The sequence below is a fragment of the Jatropha curcas genome, chromosome 4, assembly GCF_041381405.1.
Source record: "Jatropha curcas cultivar XTBG-Jc1 chromosome 4, XTBG_Jcur_1.0, whole genome shotgun sequence".
Taxonomy (NCBI): Eukaryota; Viridiplantae; Streptophyta; class Magnoliopsida; order Malpighiales; family Euphorbiaceae; genus Jatropha; species Jatropha curcas.
In genome coordinates, this window is record NC_143154.1 from 26,381,007 (window position 1) to 26,399,722 (window position 18,716).

Genomic DNA, 18,716 nt, shown 5'->3' on the forward strand with positions numbered 1-18,716 from the left:
TATTTGTGAAGAGAAGTGGTTACGTGGGTACCAAAGAGATGGTTGCTAGCTAGTTTCTGCTACTTACTGATAATGTAGACATTGTAATTTATGCCATTAGGACAATATTATAGTCAAAGAAATGACAGGGAAACATCACAACCTCTTGTTCTTCACCTTCTTACAGAACAGAATAAATAAATGACTTTGCCCATGAAAACACGCATGGATTTCCCAAATATCCATAAAAGAAACTTCAACTTTCTTTCTTTTGAAAAAAAAAAAAAAAAAAAAAAATCTCCAGTGAAAAAAATTTACAATGAGTTAATTGCCGACCAATTGTCTTGGTGTTGGTGGTTGATACCCATATTCATATCATAAATGTTGGGTTTGGTTCAGATGCTGACGTGGCAAACCAAGAAATAGAGAGAGAAAAAAGAATCAAATTTTAGGTCATGGTGTTGGCGGGATCCAATTGGGTTCATGTTCTTGTGAGTATTGGACCACGGTCACCTCTCTCCCTTTACTCTTTATAAACACCACCATCTTTCTTTGTCTTCTCACTACAAACTTTCTTGTTCTTCTTGCTCTACCTTTCTCTCTCAAAAGGCAAGAAATCAAAGATTTGGTTAGTCAAGTGATCGAGAAATCAAGAAAATGAGCAGAGCAAACATGCAAGACCCTAAAAAGAAGATTTCATGTAGAAGACTTGGAGGATACATTAGAGAACAAAAAGGAAGGCTTTACATCATCAAAAGGTGCATAGTTATGCTTCTTTGTTGGCATGATTAATATTCCAAGATTTTGGAGCTTCAAATCATCACCATTAGTGAAGCAAAATTTAAGTGTCATCTTCTTTTTTTTCTTCCCTGTTGGTGAATTTGCTTCTTCAAGGCTAGAACTTCCAATCTACAATCTTCAAGAAGATGATAGCTCCAATACTACTAAGTGAGCTTGCATGGAAAATATTTATAGCTTTACTTGTGCTCTTCTTCACTTCTTATTATCTTCTTGTTTAGGACTCTTTATATTTCTTTTTAATTATTCGAAATGTAAATAGAAATTAAAGAGCAATATAATGTTTAATTCTTAATAAGTTTCTTTTAATTAAGTATTATTGAAATTAATGTTTCAAATTAAAAAGTTTATAAAAACATACAAGTTTCTTCATTTTCTATATTTTTATTATTTAATCTGGGATAATAAGTTGCTCCACAAGGGTTAGAGTCATCTAATTTACCAATTAGCGAAAATTTTTGTGATTAAAATGATTTAAATTCGATATCTCTCACTCCTCGTATAAGTAAAAAGATCAATCAAACCACACCTAATTAGTATAATATTTATTTTAATTGGTACGGAATAATATTATTGAATAAGAATTGAAAAATAAATTTAAATTTTGAATTATTGAAGGAGGATCCAAAGTGTTTAATTCATGAATGATCAATGAATAATAATTATCTCAAGAATCATTATTAACCTATAATACGGTTTGACTATTGAAACAATGAAACATTTGGTCTCAAATAATATGAAAGCAACTTTTTGAACAGAAAGAAAGAAAGAAAGAAGATAGAGAAAACAGGAGAACATGAAATCAATACTATAAAGACCCAGAAAAGTTTGTCATACTAAGGTTAGTGAATTCTCTATATTTTCTGCTTTTTAATTTAATGAAGATATATAGAATAAATGAGAGTATCAACATTCTCTCTTCGTCTCATTTTATTTGCATGATTTGATAAAATACACATATTAAAAATTTAGTCAACAAAAATTATTTTGTCATTTTTTACCCTTAACTCATTATGATATTAATAAAAGTCTTTCATTTAATGGAGGATCATAAATATTACCATAAGAAAAATAATTATTTACATCTATAAATTTAGAAATTTTGTAAATATTTTTTAACATCTAAAAAAAACAACAAAGAAATAAAATGAGACAGATGAAATATTTTTTATTGTTTTTATTAAAATAAGAAGAGGACAAATTTAATTGGGTTTTGATAGAAAAAGAAAACTAGGTTTAATAAAAAAAACAAAAGAGTAATCGAGAAGGGAGAGGAATATATATAGTTAAGAGTGTTGGTGTGTTTTGTGAAGGAAGGATCCAATTCCAATCCAAGAGCTGAGCTGTGGTCTTGTCAACTCAAAGCTGTAAAAATGGAATTTGAATGCATCGGTTGTCACATGTGCTCTGTACTAAATGAAAATGACACTACTCTTTTTAATTATCTCATTTTAATTCTATGTATGTAAAAAAAAAAAAAAAAAAATTGAAACAAAAAGGTCAAGGAAAGGAAGTGTAGGGAATATAAAATAATTAAAAAGAGACATTGGGGAGGGAAAGTAATTTTAATTAACTTGTAAATTAATTTTAAAAATAACCCTAACTAATTAACTAAAAAATTAAATACATTACATTAAAAATATTTTTTTACATTACTACTTATCAAATGAAATTTTTATATTTTCTTTCTATCTTCCTTTACATTTTTTTCTTTTTATCTTTATTGAAAAGATTCGATTCCCCTTTATAAAAATAAAAGAAAAAACCATGAAAGTCAATTTTAACTTTTACAAGTCCTTTATTTGGTGCTTTCAAGTTTTCAATGAAGACATCAAAATCCCTTTTTGCTTGTTTTGCTTAAATTTGATAGTTAGGGGTGTACAAATTTTATTATTTTTTGGAAAAATTATAATTTTTATCCTTGTAGTTTATTGTAAATTATTATCTATTTTTGTATTTTAGAAAATACATTACAATTTGCTCCATTATAAACTTTTATCATTCGGTCTATTTTTTATAACTTTACTCTTAAATGTTTAATAAAAAGACAAAAATGTTCTTAGGTAAAGAACCACTTGCATAAAAACAAACAAACCAATAAATGTAAAATCTCAATTTTCAAATCCATCTCTCTTCCTTCTCGCTTTCTCTGTCAAAATGAAAAAAAAAAAAAATGGTATCTCTCTCCATTTTTTTAATTATTTCTAAGATTTTAATTTAATTAAATTGGATTTGATTTTAGAAAAGGAAATGACATCTCCACCCACACCATCACCACCTCCACTTCAATGACATTCTCCACTCATCATATCCTTCACTATCTTCAATTATTGCGCCTCAAAATCTTAATAGAAAACCAAACAAAAACCAGACAACTATTTAATAAAGAAGAGAGCTTGATCCATTTTGATTTCTCACCATTTTCTTCGATCCATCCATTTGGGTTTTATTGAAACCCCATCTTATCAACTGGGTCGATCCAAAATAAAAATGAGGAGTCAAGACTTTAGGGGTGTGAAAAAGAAGAGGAAGAAGAAAATGAATAAGCACAAATTCAAGAAGCTGCTTAAGCTTTGAATAAAGCAAAAAGAAAAGATTCACACTTTGTTAAGGGGCAATTTGGGCAAAAGAAAATAATTTCTCTCTTCTGATTATTTATTTTTTGTTCATTGTACTAAAATTAGTAAAAAATATATGGAGCCACAAAAATTTATAACGAGATCAAACTATACGGATATTTTAGTATATTTTTTTAAAATGCAAGGATATATTAATAATTTATGGCAAAAATACAGAGATAAAATTATAATTTCCTTTTATTGTTGTTATTTTAAAATAAAAAATAAAATGCAATTAAATATGTAATCCGGTTAATTTTCTCATCTCTTCTACAATAAATGATGTGAAAAGTGATAGAAAATAAAAGAAATAGAAAGACAGAAAAAACTGAATGTCTTGAGTTTGAATTTTATAATAAACCCTCTTTAAATACTTAACCGATACGAATTTAAATTAGTCAAATTAGTAAACTCCCGATAAAAAAAAAAAAAAAACAGTAGAAATAGAAAAGATACCTAAATGAGTGAGAATGAGAAACTTGAAAATCTAGAGAATTTTTATGAAATGGGCAGACACACGTGCAAGCGTGTGTGATGATTAAAGAGAGTTGGTCAGATTCTTACACTGTTTCATACTATATGCTTCGGGTTTGGTCCCAAGAACTGTGTGTGAAAGCTGCTCTTGTAGTAATGTTTTTGTTTTACTATTTATTGTTATTATTATCATAAAGTGTGGGTCAGATGTGGCCAAGTCTATTATATAAACTTCCAATTTGATGAATTCCAATTAAAATTATGTCTAGACAAATAAAAATTTAGCACCTCATTTTCAATAGGCTAGCCAAAGTTTGATTGGTCAAATGGCAGCTTTATCATACCCACGTGCACCTCCTAATCCTCTGGCCCACCTCATCACCATCATAACTTTGTCTGATTCGTTTGTAGTCAAGAAATTTGGAGAGCATGGGATGACTTGTTGGATCTAAGAATTTGCACTTTTAAGATATTTGATGAACATATTAAGGCTAGTGAAGTAATTTAAATTATAAAAATTCAAAAAAATTTTAATCATTAATCCTTGTGAAAAACAACTTTGCACAATTTGATTTAATTTAGTTATTAATATGTTTAGTTTGATTTTAATTCAAAAAATCGAACCTTTTTTATTCAATTTATTTTTTTATTGAATACATATATCCATTCAAAAATAGTTAAAATCTAGATAAAAAATAAAATTTTGATGTATTCAGTCATATCGGTATAGTTTGATTTGATCTAAGTTGACTAATTCCACTACAAATGCCATTTGAATAAAGAATTAATGTTGTATTAATAATAATGAAATATTTATTTTCTTAAAATTGAACTCTTCATTTGTAAATGAATACCACATTTTAAATTCATTAATAAAAACTATAATTTATTTTACATTAATTCTTTAAATTTAAAAAAAAAAAAAAGAGAGAAAAAGATAGGACCCACTTTGAAAAGATTGTTAATAGTCACTTGTGAGCAAACACAAGCCCCATAAAGAAGCACACATGTAGGCTTACAAATCCCAATTATGGTGACATGAAAGGAGAGTAGAGGCTTTGAGTGTTCAAGGAGATAGAGATTTTTGGAACAAGTCAAGGGTGACCATAAAGCTGAATTATGGGTGGAGTGGAGTGGAGTGAGATCCCCTCTCCTAAAACCCTCTCTTTTCCCCATATGTTTCCTCACATGTAAAGTTGAACAATTTTGAATGATTTGCTTGCCTACATTAATAATAATGGATCAATCCAATGTATGCTAAAAATATGTCCCTATTCAATGTTGAATTACATAAAATAATATGGTAAATTGAAATTTATTTGATAAAAAAATATTGAATTTATTTATTTTCGAAAAATAACTTATCTTTGCAAATTATTTTTCAAATAACTCATTTTTCTATTGTTTGGTTGTGATATTAAAAATATTAAGATTTTTAACTTATGAGACCATAAAAATATTTATAATTATAAAAATTTATTGTTAAGTATGAGAAAATATGATAAATAATAATAATAGCGAGTAACAGGTGATAGTGGCCAACTGGCCAACGATGGCCATTAGTGGCTAGTATATATTTATATGATTATAATAAATTTGTCAATATCTGAAAAATATTTTCCTATCCTAAAAATGAAAAGTCATTTTTTCTTAAAAATGATTTAACTTCCTTTGACCAAAAACCCTTTTACATTTTTTTAGAATTCCAAACAAATGGAATGTAACATAAAATACCTTATACTTTCTAATCAAAAAATTCACAAGATCATCCTTCTTATTTGTTTATTTATGTTTGATATTAGTAATAACAACCATTCCCAACAATATATAATTAAAAGAGCAAGGAAAGGTATACTTAGCATTATTTTTCCTAATAGTGGATTTTTAGAGCAAAAATTACAAATAAATTCTTATGGATAAATGAAGAATGGGTTTCTATAAATCTTAAAGTTTATTTTAAAATATTTAAATATAATTATTTTAAATCAATTTCAAATTTATACATAATATATTATAAAAATCATATTCAATGAATCAACAATTTTTAACTTCAAATTTACCATCAACAATAGTAAAGCCACACCATCATAATATGTGAATGCAATAAATGGACTATAAAAAAAAAATGTTGCTGTTGGGCTGAGAAATGGGCTATCAGACGTGGGTTGGGAATCATCTAACCAATTCGAAGGCCTAAAAGGCCCACACCTTGTTGGCATTCTTACCAAAAAAAAAAAAACACACGAGAAAGCCCATGACCATTCTTCCCAATTTCTTAAAAGTAAGATTTCTGGTTAGTATCTGTCAGCATAATTAATCGTTGTTTAGCATCAGTAGACGGATTTAGGATTGAGTAAATTACTCTTTAGTTTTCTAATTATACTAAATGCATCTAGTCAATATCCCTATTAAAGTTAATTTATTAATTTTCTTTTTTTATACTACTTAATCAATTCGGGAAAAACTTACTTAGACCGGGTCTATATCTCCACTATAAATCAAACTATGAAAATATAATTTTTCATTGAGAAAATGATACTTATGACTATACATTTAGAAAACAAAGGATAAAATAGGAACAATTTTTAAAGAATCATTAATTTCATTGGTCTGATCCATATGTAAAGCTATTGATCCGGTCTAAATAAGTATTTTCCAATCAATTCTGTTAAATTCATCATTAATTATATCAATTGAATTAATCAATGTAGTTTAATTTTGTGAAAACTATTAATGGGAAATCCCTAAATTATAGAATAACAAAGATGGTTGTTAAAGTTCCCAAATTTGGATGTTATGTGTGTCTTGTTATATATGTTTTGGTTAGCTTAGAGAAATTACTTAGTAGTGGACATCATTGACCATTGAAGAGGGAATTCCTTGTGGTGCCAATACTGCCACCTCATTTTCAAATGGAACATCATAAAAGATTGAATTCAATTTTCTATATCTTTATCTACTTTTTTTGATAAAATGTTTCACAATTGAAATTGATTTGAAAAGTTGTACCACTAACCCATCAATCCTTTCATAAACTTTAGGGATTTGACATGTTGAAAGCAATTGCATTATGGTACTTGCATCAATTATTAATACAACTATAGAATAAATCAACTACATAATTAATAAATACAAGAAATTGCAAATGGCCCAAAAATAAAAATTTCTAATTAGAGCTCTTATTATCACCAGAGATAGAGTTCTTTCGAAACTGAAGGGTCCTGGTCATTCCAAAAAATTTTTTTTTAAAAAATTCCTTATGAAAAATTACATTTTGATCATTAAAAATATATATAAAAAATTATATTTGACATATTAAAAGATTAAAAAAATAATTATTTTAACTCCGTCTGATCATCGCACGATGGAATTGGAACCAAATGTACGGGTTAGGGGCACATGAAGAGAAAGGACTAATGTTTGGTTAGTATGGACCATATCAAGGGCAACTGGGCACCCACACACAGAAGCATTTGATCAGACAAAACAAATGGAAAACGAAAAATGAATGAAAAGGACTTGTCTTCGCACTTAAGCTTATCTGGAAAAAGAGTCATCATGAATTACCTTTTAACTGATAAGACAGATCCTTTCCAAATCAAAAGCACTTAAAAAGTTTAATTTGTTATAATATATATTAAATTGAATTAATTTGGCTGTTCAGATGGTTGAAGGGGTTTTTCCTCCTATAGTGCTACGGTCTTCGGATCAACGAATTCAAATTTTCTTTAATTCGATTTATTCATATTCAAATCCCCATATTTTTCATGCATTCAAAATCTGCTTTCTCTATACTGTCATTCTGGAGTCTTTTATCTTCTGGTAAAAATATTTTATCCCGACTCTCTTTTATATGAATTAACCTTTTTTAATTCTCTTTTGGGCAAGAGATACATTTCGATTTGTAGTTAATTATTGATATTTAAACTCTATTTTTTTAGTATTACACACATTTTCAAACATTTCGTATCACAGGAATATGAAAAGAGGGTGCACATGAATTAGAACAGATTAAAATTATATAATTTTCAATTTCATTTTTATTAAAAGTAGAATTTCAATCTTATCTTAATAATTACGTTGTCTCGTCTTGTCTTGTCTTATTATTTGGGAGGACCGAATAGAAAATTATTTGAGTTTTTATACTTTTATTAAATTATTTTTTTGATATAAAAGATAAATTGCTACAGTTATCAATTACGACTAAATAAAATTCATCCATCAGAACTTGAGTAAATGAAAAAAGAAAATAAAACCAAGATCTTGCAAGAAAGTGTTGGCATCTTCTGGGTTGTTACCCACTTTGGGAAAGCTGACACAGTATATATAACTTGGCAAGTTTGTGAATTTTTCTCTATAAATTTTATATTACATGACCGAATGTCCAAACGTACAATCCTAGTGTAGTGTCTTATTTTAGAGATACTGTAACGTAGCTGCTACAGCCTGCCTCGACTCATCTTTTATCAATTCTAGCTATATATACGGCTGCAGAACCTGGCAAGACAAAACATCCCCTACACTATAAATATATATATTAATTACTAGTGCTTGAAAAGAAGAAAAATAGAAAAAAAAAGGAAGGAAAATATATAATTGTAGCTGTCGATGATAAATGATGAACTCAACCCATAATAGATTGATAGCTTCATTGCTCTCTCCATTTTGATATTCTGAATTTGAACTTCGATTCATGAAAAAATATTTACAAAAAATGATAGTCATAAATTATAAATTGATTTTAAAATAAAATTAGTTTCATTCGATTTAAAGAGAATTCGAATACTCATAAAAATTTAAAAAAATTATAAATTTAAATTTAGTGAAAATTAAACAATCGAATGCATGAAAGACGTGTGATATTCGATTTTGTGGATAAATCTAATTTAAATAGAAATATATAAAATAGATTAAAATATTCTCAACTTAATTAATTCATAAAAACAGAAAAATAAAAAATTTGTGATGAATAATTAATCTGAGATGATTATTGAATCCAAATCAATCGAGTATATTTTTTATAAGTGTTTCCATATTTAGTATTACATATTAATATTCTTTTTTTATACGTGTTTCCACAATTAAATCCTATCAAAAGGGATGATTTTTAATTTTAAAATCTTGACATTTTAAATAAAATTCACGTAAAAATACAATATATTTACAAAACCATAAAATTTATTAAGTAAAAACAATCCAAAAGAAATATAGTAATTGTAAGAGTCTTAGCTGTGCATATACAGACAAAAGCACACAATCAAGCAGTGTGAGAGAGATAGAGAGAAGAGTTGCATATTGCATATGCTTATATGTACTAATTTTCAACAATTTCACCTTTATCGTACAATAAATAAATCTTGTCTATTGAAAGCAACCCTAAAACAACCGAGCTTCTCTCTTTTACAGTCTCATCCTCATTGGATTCATATGCTCCTGTTCTTGAGTTGATATCTCAGAGATATGTCATATGTCAAGAAACGAAGAAAAAGGGTTTCAAAAAACAGTAGATCAGCGCAAAACATGGGGATGAATCCATGGGAACAGAATTCTACTATGGAATATTTATATATATGTATAAAGAATAATGCTTGATTGTACCCTACAACAGCAAAAAAAAAGAAAAGAAAGAATAATGTATGAGATTGTTGTAAATTTTAAGTGTTAATTCATGGGATTTTTGTAAGTTTTAATTAACTTTTGATTGGTGTTCAAACTGGATCTAACCTCATAATATTTAATTACGCTAATTTTTTTGAAAGGAAATCACGCTAACGAAGCAAAACTCATCAATAATCTCAGTCTATTAGAAGTCTGGTTCACAAACTCTAAAAGCAAATTAAATTTTTTCGATTTAGGTACTGTTCAACAAAATTAGCTATTTTAGTAGCTGTTAATTGTTTCAGTAGCTTTTCATAAAACACTAAAAATTAAACGTTACATGATTTAACCTTTTATAAAACCCTACTTAAATCTCTAAAAATTGATTCAAATGCTATGATATCGAAATAAATATATTCAAGTTCAGCTTGTAAACTTATTTAATGAGGTCCAATATATATATTTTTTTTCCCAAACCAAATATGGCTGCTTGCTAGTGAGTTTCTTTATAGCTATCTAAGTACTTGTGTAATTGTGAAGGGCTTACACCAGTTTCTTGTTTTAGAAATAAGAACATTACTTGTAAATTATACCTCATTAGGAAAAAAGATTGTACTTAAATAAGAAAAAAAAAAAAAAAAGTTCAACTCATAGATAAGCCTTACAATATTGAGTATTGACCGTGTCAGTCAAAGAGAAACAGTAATCAGTAATGCTTTTGTCATGGCAGCTTTACATATCTGTGTTATTTACTATTACGTCCTCATTACTAATTTGTCTTTTCTCAAATGTAAGTGTTTATTTATTTTTATTTTTTTGTCTCATTCTCATAGATAAGATAATGCCACGCATAGCCTCCCTCTACACGTCGTAATTAGTGCTCAGCATTCTGTTAATCCTGTTTCATCTTTTAATTTATTAATTAAACTATTAAAATTGATTAATTTTTAAAAAAAAATTAATTCGAATTATAATTTATAAAATAAATCAAATCAAAGTAAACCTTTTAAAGAAATATATAAAAGCATTTTAAAAGAATATTTTTATATAAATATCTATGATTCGATTTAGTTTGATTATATTAGTTTTTAAGAATTGATTTTTTAATTAAATATTTAAAAAATAAATCTAATTATTATAATTTTTATTTTCGTGAACTTCAATTTTATGGAACTAAATATAGTGAAATAAATTATATTAAAATTGATTGAATTTCAAATGAATTTTACAAATTATATACAATTAAAAAATTTTATATGAAAATGTTCATCTTCTTTATTTCTTTATTTCTTTCTTTCTTTTTTCTACTTCCTCCTTTTTTACTTTCTCTTTTCTTCTTCTATTATTGTTTTTTATAATTAATAAAAAAAAGTATATAATGACTTTTTATAGGATTAGAAATTATTAAAAATAATATATTTTAATTAATGCTAGATAAGTTATACTTATAAAGTAAAATAAAATTTATTTAAACATGTCATAAAATTAATTATAATTTTCTCAATTAAAATTTTTTCTATTATTTTCTTTTGTCTAAATAATAAACTGAAATACAAAAAAATAATAAAATTTATGTTACAATATGTCAAATATAAATTATGTCTTTAATTGTTATTTAATATCTTAATTAAGACTAACCGTGGATAAAAATCATACAAAACATATAAGATATACTCCTCCATTTCCAAATACTTATCACATACGTGGATTTAACGAGTGAAAAAATTTTCATCTTCTATAATTTGTTGCTCTTAATTTAAGAATAGTATAGTCAATTCATTTAATAATTTATTGTAACTTAGAAAAAATGAATGATTTTTTTTTAAGAACGTCATATACCCAAAATGTAACAATTAATTGAAAACATAGGGAGTATGAACCGGTAGCCATCAACCATCTATCTATATAAATATATAAAAGTTAAGGCACAAAAGCTTATATGACACAATTCTAAAATATTAAAATGCCTTTGTGGCAAAATATTAATCTATTGAGTTGGAAATAATTTTTATATTTTAAAAAATTATTTTTAATATAATTAATAGAGAATTAATTAATATCATTAATAATATTTTCAGTTTTTAAATAATTAATTAAATTAATAATATCATTAATATTTTAAAAAAAATTCACTTTCTTTTATTATTTATTCTATCTATTTTCTTTTTTCCATTGTTACGGAATTTGTATAGACATATATTTCAATGTAAATGCAACCTTAAAAAAAATAATCATACTTTCAACAAAAAAAAAAAAAGAGTTCTTTGTGAACAATATAAGACTATTTTCATGGCATTTTATTGATGTGAGCTTGATCAATGTGGTGATGGTGATGGAATTACGGACATTATTCAGTTTCCGATTATCAACTGAAGTATAATTTTGTAATTAGTAATAAATTATTCCATAACTATCGGAGTATCTAATCCATATAAAAGCATTTTATAATTTATTGTTACTATATTTTAAGTGTTTATTTTTGTTCACAACAATGTCACCTAAATCATAGAATTCATTTTTCAAGGTGCTTTTTTGTAATGAAATTAAAATTAAAGTTCATTTTCTAATATCATTATCTGTGAAATAGAGAAATATTTAATGACAAAATTGATGTTTATGTTTTGTTTTGTGAAGGGAGATAATAGTACTTTTCAAACTATTCTAAATCAGGGCAAATTTCGATGAATTATTTTAAAAAATTTTTAACGTTTATTGGATTTATGCCAGTTTTTAGATTATTTATTAAAACGAATTCAATAATTGATATTTAAAAAGATTATTTAAATCTATTAAAATATTTATGAAAATTAGAAATTTTAAGCTTAATTATAAACTTGATTTATGTATGCATATGTCAATAGATTGATCCTTTTGCAAGAATTTGGGAAAAAAATTATTTTCTATTTTATGTTTTTTATATTAGTAAATATAATATATTAGATATTTGGATTCTTGAAAATAATTATTAATTATAATAAAAATAACATTTTTGTTTTTAACCTTATATAACATTCGTACGCGCGAGAAGACTAGTTAATATAACATCTAAATCAAACAAGTTTTTAATGTCTCCCACCTGAACCCTACAACGGCATTTTCTCTAAATTAACGTAACTTTTGTCCCTACCAAATATTTTCATGCCCCCACATTAAGTGGCATAAACTCCGTGTGTGTGTGTGTGTAAGAAGCCTCATTTACATCCACCAATTCTTTCTCACTTTAAGAAGGTGAAAATGGAGTGGTAAAAATTAGTAGGTAATTTAGTAATTTTCCCATTTTGGAATAATGCAAATAAAAAATCTGTGCAAGTTAAAATTAGTAGATAAATACTAGTAATTATTGATTTCATATACTATCAGATAATATAATCCATTTAGCTTGATTTATTTTTTCAAGAAGCGGTGAAATAAAGGGGAAGAGCCAAAATCTCAAATTAAGAGTAATTTTCTTTTTTTTTTTTTTAAACCAATAAGATGTTAGTTAAAGTGAAAAACAACATCGTTCTTATAAGAGTGAAAATATAAATTTTTACATTTTAGGAGGACTAAACACTTCTACATTATAGGGTCCGAAGGGATTATACCTCCTAATTATATATATATATTGCCTAATAGAGACACGAGACAAGTTATGAGAGAATTAGAATTAAACTAACAAGGCAGATTATAAGGGTTAATAAAATTGATTATATATTTGAGTTGAGGATTAAAGACCCTTGATATAGAGGATTAAAAACGGATTTATCACGCCAATCAAGTGTGGTCTGAGGTCTTCGGTCTGAGGTCTTCCTATCACCTGTAATAATATTATGAGTTATAGAGTAAGGTTAGTCCTCCACTTAATAACTTTCACCAAATAGGCGATGATTTTTATAATAGAGTGGACTTGAACTCAAGACCTGATACTTTCCACGTGACAATACTATTTTGATATATTTAACTAAGTCTAATTTTATCATTAATTAATAAAGTAAAAAAAATAAAACTTGGAAATTTAATTAAATTTCCAGTTCAATAATCCAGTATCTACTTCATAATATTAAAAATTAGAAACACAAAATTTGATTTTTTTTTTCTTGAATATTGGTTGAAAGGAGTTTGAACCTATAAATATTGTTAGGTCTTAATGCACTTACCACCAAACATGTCTTGGTGTGCTATAATTTGCATCATTTTAAGAATTTTTGGTATATATACTTAAAAAAAAATCTTAAATTTTACATTTTGAGTCCTATAAAGGGAAGAAAAAGGACAATTACTAAGAAAACTAATTATGTAAATTCTAACTATTAATTTCCTTTCCATCCTTTTCTGTTATCCATACACAAAGGAAAGTTTTAAGGTTGTGTATATTAACTTACCACCTTAGGTAGTGGCCTGGTGGAAAAAACCTCGTCATCCGCTTGCTTGATCAGAGTTGATCCTTCATGAGCACATCATATTATACATGATATCTAAATATTGACTATGTTACTATAGATCTTGGCCTACTTTTATGGACTTTCTTCGACCGAGCTCTTGCTATCATGGGTTGAGGACTCGGGGGGTCGTAAGTCCTATGGGGTGTCTTCAAATGGAACGTCAACACCGGATCAATGGCTCGAGCCAATGTGGCAATGACTAACTCACCTGTTAGTCCCTTTTTTGGGTAGAAAAAAGGTACATTAACTTTCCTTTTCTTACATCCTTCTTCCACCGTTTTCTTTCATCCCCTTCTAACTAAACACTGCTTAATTACCTTTATCTCTGTAAGTACAGTACATGAACGTCTCTCAAATCTAAAGGCTGATTAGAAACAGAGAATTGAATCTGCAAATTAAAAGAATATATAAAACGGGTGGTGCTCTTTCAATGGATGCAACTCTCTCTAGTACCTTCTTTTAGTTTCTCTTTCTCCTTCTGTCAAAGCTTTTAATTTTTAGGGTTTTATCTTCTCAGCTACAAAATATGTTCCCCTCCACCATTAATGCTACCATCAATCCATTTCCATATCTTTCTTCTTTTTCTTCTTACAATCCTTCTCCTTTCTTTCTTAATAACCATGAAGCTACTACTTCTACTGATGTTTTCTTTCAACCCACATTTTCTTTGTTACCAAACAATCCTTTAACTAGTTCTCTGGTGAGCACTGAAACTTTATCAAGTATCAATGCCAAACAAGACATTAATTGTTATAATATCGATCAAATCGATGGCGAATCTTGTTATAAGCAGTCGCAGCAATTACAGCAACAGCAGCCGTCTTCTTGCGTCTTTGTTTCTGCCAAAAAACCCTTAAAGAAAGATAGACATAGCAAGATTCACACATCACAAGGTCTTAGAGATCGGAGAGTCAGATTATCTATCCAAATCGCTCGTAAATTTTTCGATCTTCAAGACATGCTAGGGTTTGATAAAGCAAGTAAAACCCTAGAATGGTTACTTTCCAAATCGAAAAGAGCAATTAAAAGGGTAGCTCATAAAAGAAGTTCGCCTTCTTCTTCCGCTTCTTCTTCTTCTACCTGTGAAGCTTTATCACCTGAAAATGGGGAAATAGCAATGGAAGAAGGTATAGTTTCAACTGGTAAAAATGAAAAGAAGGCCAAAAAGCTCGAAAAATACACGACTAATTTAGCCGCGAAAGAGCTGAGGGTAAAGGCAAGAGCAAGAGCAAGAGAAAGAACAAGAATTAAAATGTTGAACCAGTACTTATTATCGAATGATGAATTAGTAGATGAATTACCTGATGCAAAAGAAAATAATATTATTGAAGAGTCAATAGCTATTGAAAGAAAGTTGAAGCCATCTTCAGTGATGGGTTATCAACAAAATCTTTTAATGTTAAGAGATTTAACTTGCAATAATTCCAATTATAACAACCTCAATTTGCCCAATTTCACTTCAAATTGGGAAATTAATAATGCAATTGCACGATCAAGCTTCTGTGCTATCACCAACATGAATAGATCTGCAGGTAATTACAATTATGACATCAAAAACATCAATTTTTCTTTCTTTGCATTTTCTTAGTTAATTAGTAATTTGAGATTTGATTGATTGATGTTATCAATTTTGCAGGACTTCATCTTTATGGTAAGCTCCGAGAGGCTGAAAATGGTAGCCAATGTCTGCACTAATTACACGTGTTATGAGCATATTAAAGATGTAAGCCTTATTAGTTCTCTTCTTAGTATCTCTTGATCATATATAGCAGAATTAATGATAGGAGATAATTATAATCACTTGATTTGACTGTGATTTACATATCAAGACTTTTATCCCTTGATTATGATTGTCTCTTTCAATTTTCTTGGATTACATATAATTATTAAGTCTTTATTTAATTAAATCAAACTGTACATTTTCATACCGAGAATTGGATCAAATTAGAAATATTTTCACCTGTAATTTTGTTCATTAGTAAGTTGATTTCATAGCAATTGAAACACTTTGTCTGATGAAGATTCCTCTAATTGCATTTCTAATTAAAGGTGTTTGAAATTAATTTCCAAAGATTATATGAAGCTAACTATCACTAAATAGGGCTTTTTCTTTTTATCTTGCAATATTGGAGCCAATAATGGTATCTATATATGCAGTCGGAACATTCTGGCTTTGAAGTTTAATGAACTAAAATTTGTTGATATGTAGTGATAAAACTGAATTATAGGATTCTTTAATTATGTATATATCATCATACTAAAGATTATTTTAATTCCAATGCTCTGGATTTGGACTGGTTAATTATTTTTCATGTTCAATAGGGAAATATATAATTTTATGAAGTATGAACTCCCTTCCAAATGCTTATCAATTAAAATGAAGCATCTAATAGATGCATTTCTTAACTTCACATTTTGAGAGTGTTTGGCTTTAAGGTTTAGGATATAGGCATCCCACATAAGTTTTTTCTTATGTGGTTATTAACTTATACTAGATTTATTATTATCTCACAGGGTCTGATGATGATGTCCGAATACTCTATTATTAACATTTTCTATTTTGATAATATTGCTAGCTAACCTCCACAAGCTATGTTGAATGAGTTATGTTGTGTATAGTATGGTCTTGTATTTGTGCAAGTAATTTAACACATTTAACTCAATGAACTGTGTTATATATATAATAACAGAAGTTTAAGCTGATAGATATGCTCTTTCCCTGAGCTTCTTGTTGCTGGAACTGAAATCTAACCGTTGTATGCTAAAACTTCGTTTTGTGAGACAAATTTAGTATAATATGTGCAGATTTATGACATTCATAGGAAATCCAAGAAGTACCATAAGACTACTTGCATATGGATATAGCTAAAATTTTGACACTTTGTTTACCATTATGGAAATCATGCCCTAGACCAAGTAAGATTAAAGTTGAGAAAACTGGTAAGATCCAAACTTTTTGAAAGTAATTTGTCAAACTAATCAAGTTCACTAGATGTTTAAGCTTGGTATGAACTGTGTGAAGGTTTGGTTTTTGTGTCTAACATGGAACAAGAAACCTCTTGAACCTTTCTTTTCTTCTCTATGAAATGGTTATTTATTTTTTTGTCGATCTCAATGTTGTCCGAACTCTAAAACTCTAATTTAGTGAGTTGTAATAGCACGTAACATGATATAATCAAAGACATTTCTTATATTTATATTGTATTACGTTTTATTACAATTCACAAATATAGCAATATATATATATATATTAGTGATTCTCTAAACCTTAGCCCCATATACATGTATTATAGAAAGATAGTGGCTTTAGTGCTATAGATGGCTTCCTTCAAGTCCTATGCAATTGAAGAGATGATGTTACTTAGCTTCACAAATGAACTTAATGTTCTTATGTTGAAGAATGTGTTTCCACCTTTTTTTTTTTCTGTTCTATATATGAAGATTAATAGAAAGATTTAGATGGGAAATGAAGAAGAGCATTAGTATTTTAGGGTACAAACTAATTGGAGTTGGGTTTTGAAGGCCTCAAGTTAGCCAACACCAAATTGGCCGAATCATTTCAGCAGAGGATTTCTCAAGAAAAGCAATAATACTATTTCACAATTACTAAGAAGATCTAAGAGATCTTTACTGCCGAGTTTCAGATTAGTGATAATGGTGTTCAGAACTATGAAATTTCGCTTGAAATGCCAGATTAATACTCATATATAGAGAGAGCTTGATTGATTCAATAGGCTTCGATTGCTTCCTGAATTCTTATGAAGTATATTATAAGTACAGGAGTTCATGAAACTGTCATAAGCATATAATATTAGAATCTTACCTTCTCTATGCTTCTTGAAGAATGTAGATGTTCAACCCTAGCAGTACCTGAAAAATCGATGAAAAATTAAGGACTAGGAATTCATTTCATCAGTAAAAGACACAGAAACTTACTAATTAAGACATTAGAAGTGAAGACTTATTTCTTCATCAGTATATTTGATGTTTTCCTCTCAGAAACTTAAGCATATTTCAGTTCCCTTATTAGGGTTAATTACTTCGAAAAAAAAAAAAAAGAAAGAAAGAAAGAGACAAAAAGGAAAGTACATTGATGTGTAAGATACCAATATTTTAATTTTAAAAGTTTTAGATACGTGTCCATTTTTATTTTTAGGTCGAACATGGAAACTCTTACTTACATTTAGGTCTCATTTGTTTTAAAATGATCTATTTTTCAGGAAGTAAATTTTTCAAGAAATACACTTCTAATGAAATTATTTATCAGAAAGTAATAATTTGAATGTGTTCGATATACAAATCAAATTTCATAAAAAGTAAATTGGTTTCAAATTATAAAATATAATAATATTCATAATATAAATTTAAGTGTAATCAGATAATAGGATAAGTCTGTAAATTCATTATATTTAACTAAAGGAGTGCAACTTTTTCTAGACATCCTACAGAACTAACTTTCCTTATGTAAGAAAAGTTTGATGATATGATCATCACCTCCGAATATAAGTTTCACTACAGAGATAGAGGGAGGTCCCTAGCCTCTATCCCTCTTTGTTTTAATTTGCCTCCAAAAATAGTGAAAAATTTCAATTTTACCTACTAAAACCGTAAATTTTTTTAAAAAAATTTTACCTCTTGACTTTGCAATTTTTCTAGCCTTTTACCTTTTAATTTAGCTTCTTCATTGTCCAATAAAACCATCAAGAATATCAATATCTTTTCACTAGGAATAACTTTTTTTTCTTAGATGGCAATTAGCATTTGGCTTGCTACCCATACACCAAATATATATTTATATGTGTGTGTGTGAAATTGAATTTCAAAAGTA

At 27.7% G+C, this 18,716-nt stretch overlaps 2 protein-coding genes across 2 annotated transcripts; both read left to right on the forward strand.

The window, feature by feature from the left end:
• The first annotated feature begins 469 nt into the window (after positions 1 to 469).
• Positions 470 to 1,075, forward strand: RTFL21 (ROTUNDIFOLIA like 21). Its single transcript, XM_012222544.4, has one exon. It carries the CDS (start codon positions 637 to 639, stop codon positions 769 to 771), a length of 135 nt encoding a protein of 44 aa, XP_012077934.1. The 5' UTR covers positions 470 to 636; the 3' UTR covers positions 772 to 1,075.
• Positions 1,076 to 14,112: 13,037 nt separating this feature from the next.
• On the forward strand, positions 14,113 to 15,841 carry LOC105638699 (transcription factor CYCLOIDEA). The gene is made up of 2 exons (XM_012222543.4): positions 14,113 to 15,420; positions 15,525 to 15,841. The coding sequence occupies exons 1-2, from the start codon at positions 14,415 to 14,417 to the stop codon at positions 15,581 to 15,583; spliced, it is 1,065 nt and encodes a 354-aa protein (XP_012077933.2). The 5' UTR covers positions 14,113 to 14,414; the 3' UTR covers positions 15,584 to 15,841.
• The last annotated feature ends 2,875 nt before the right edge of the window (positions 15,842 to 18,716 follow it).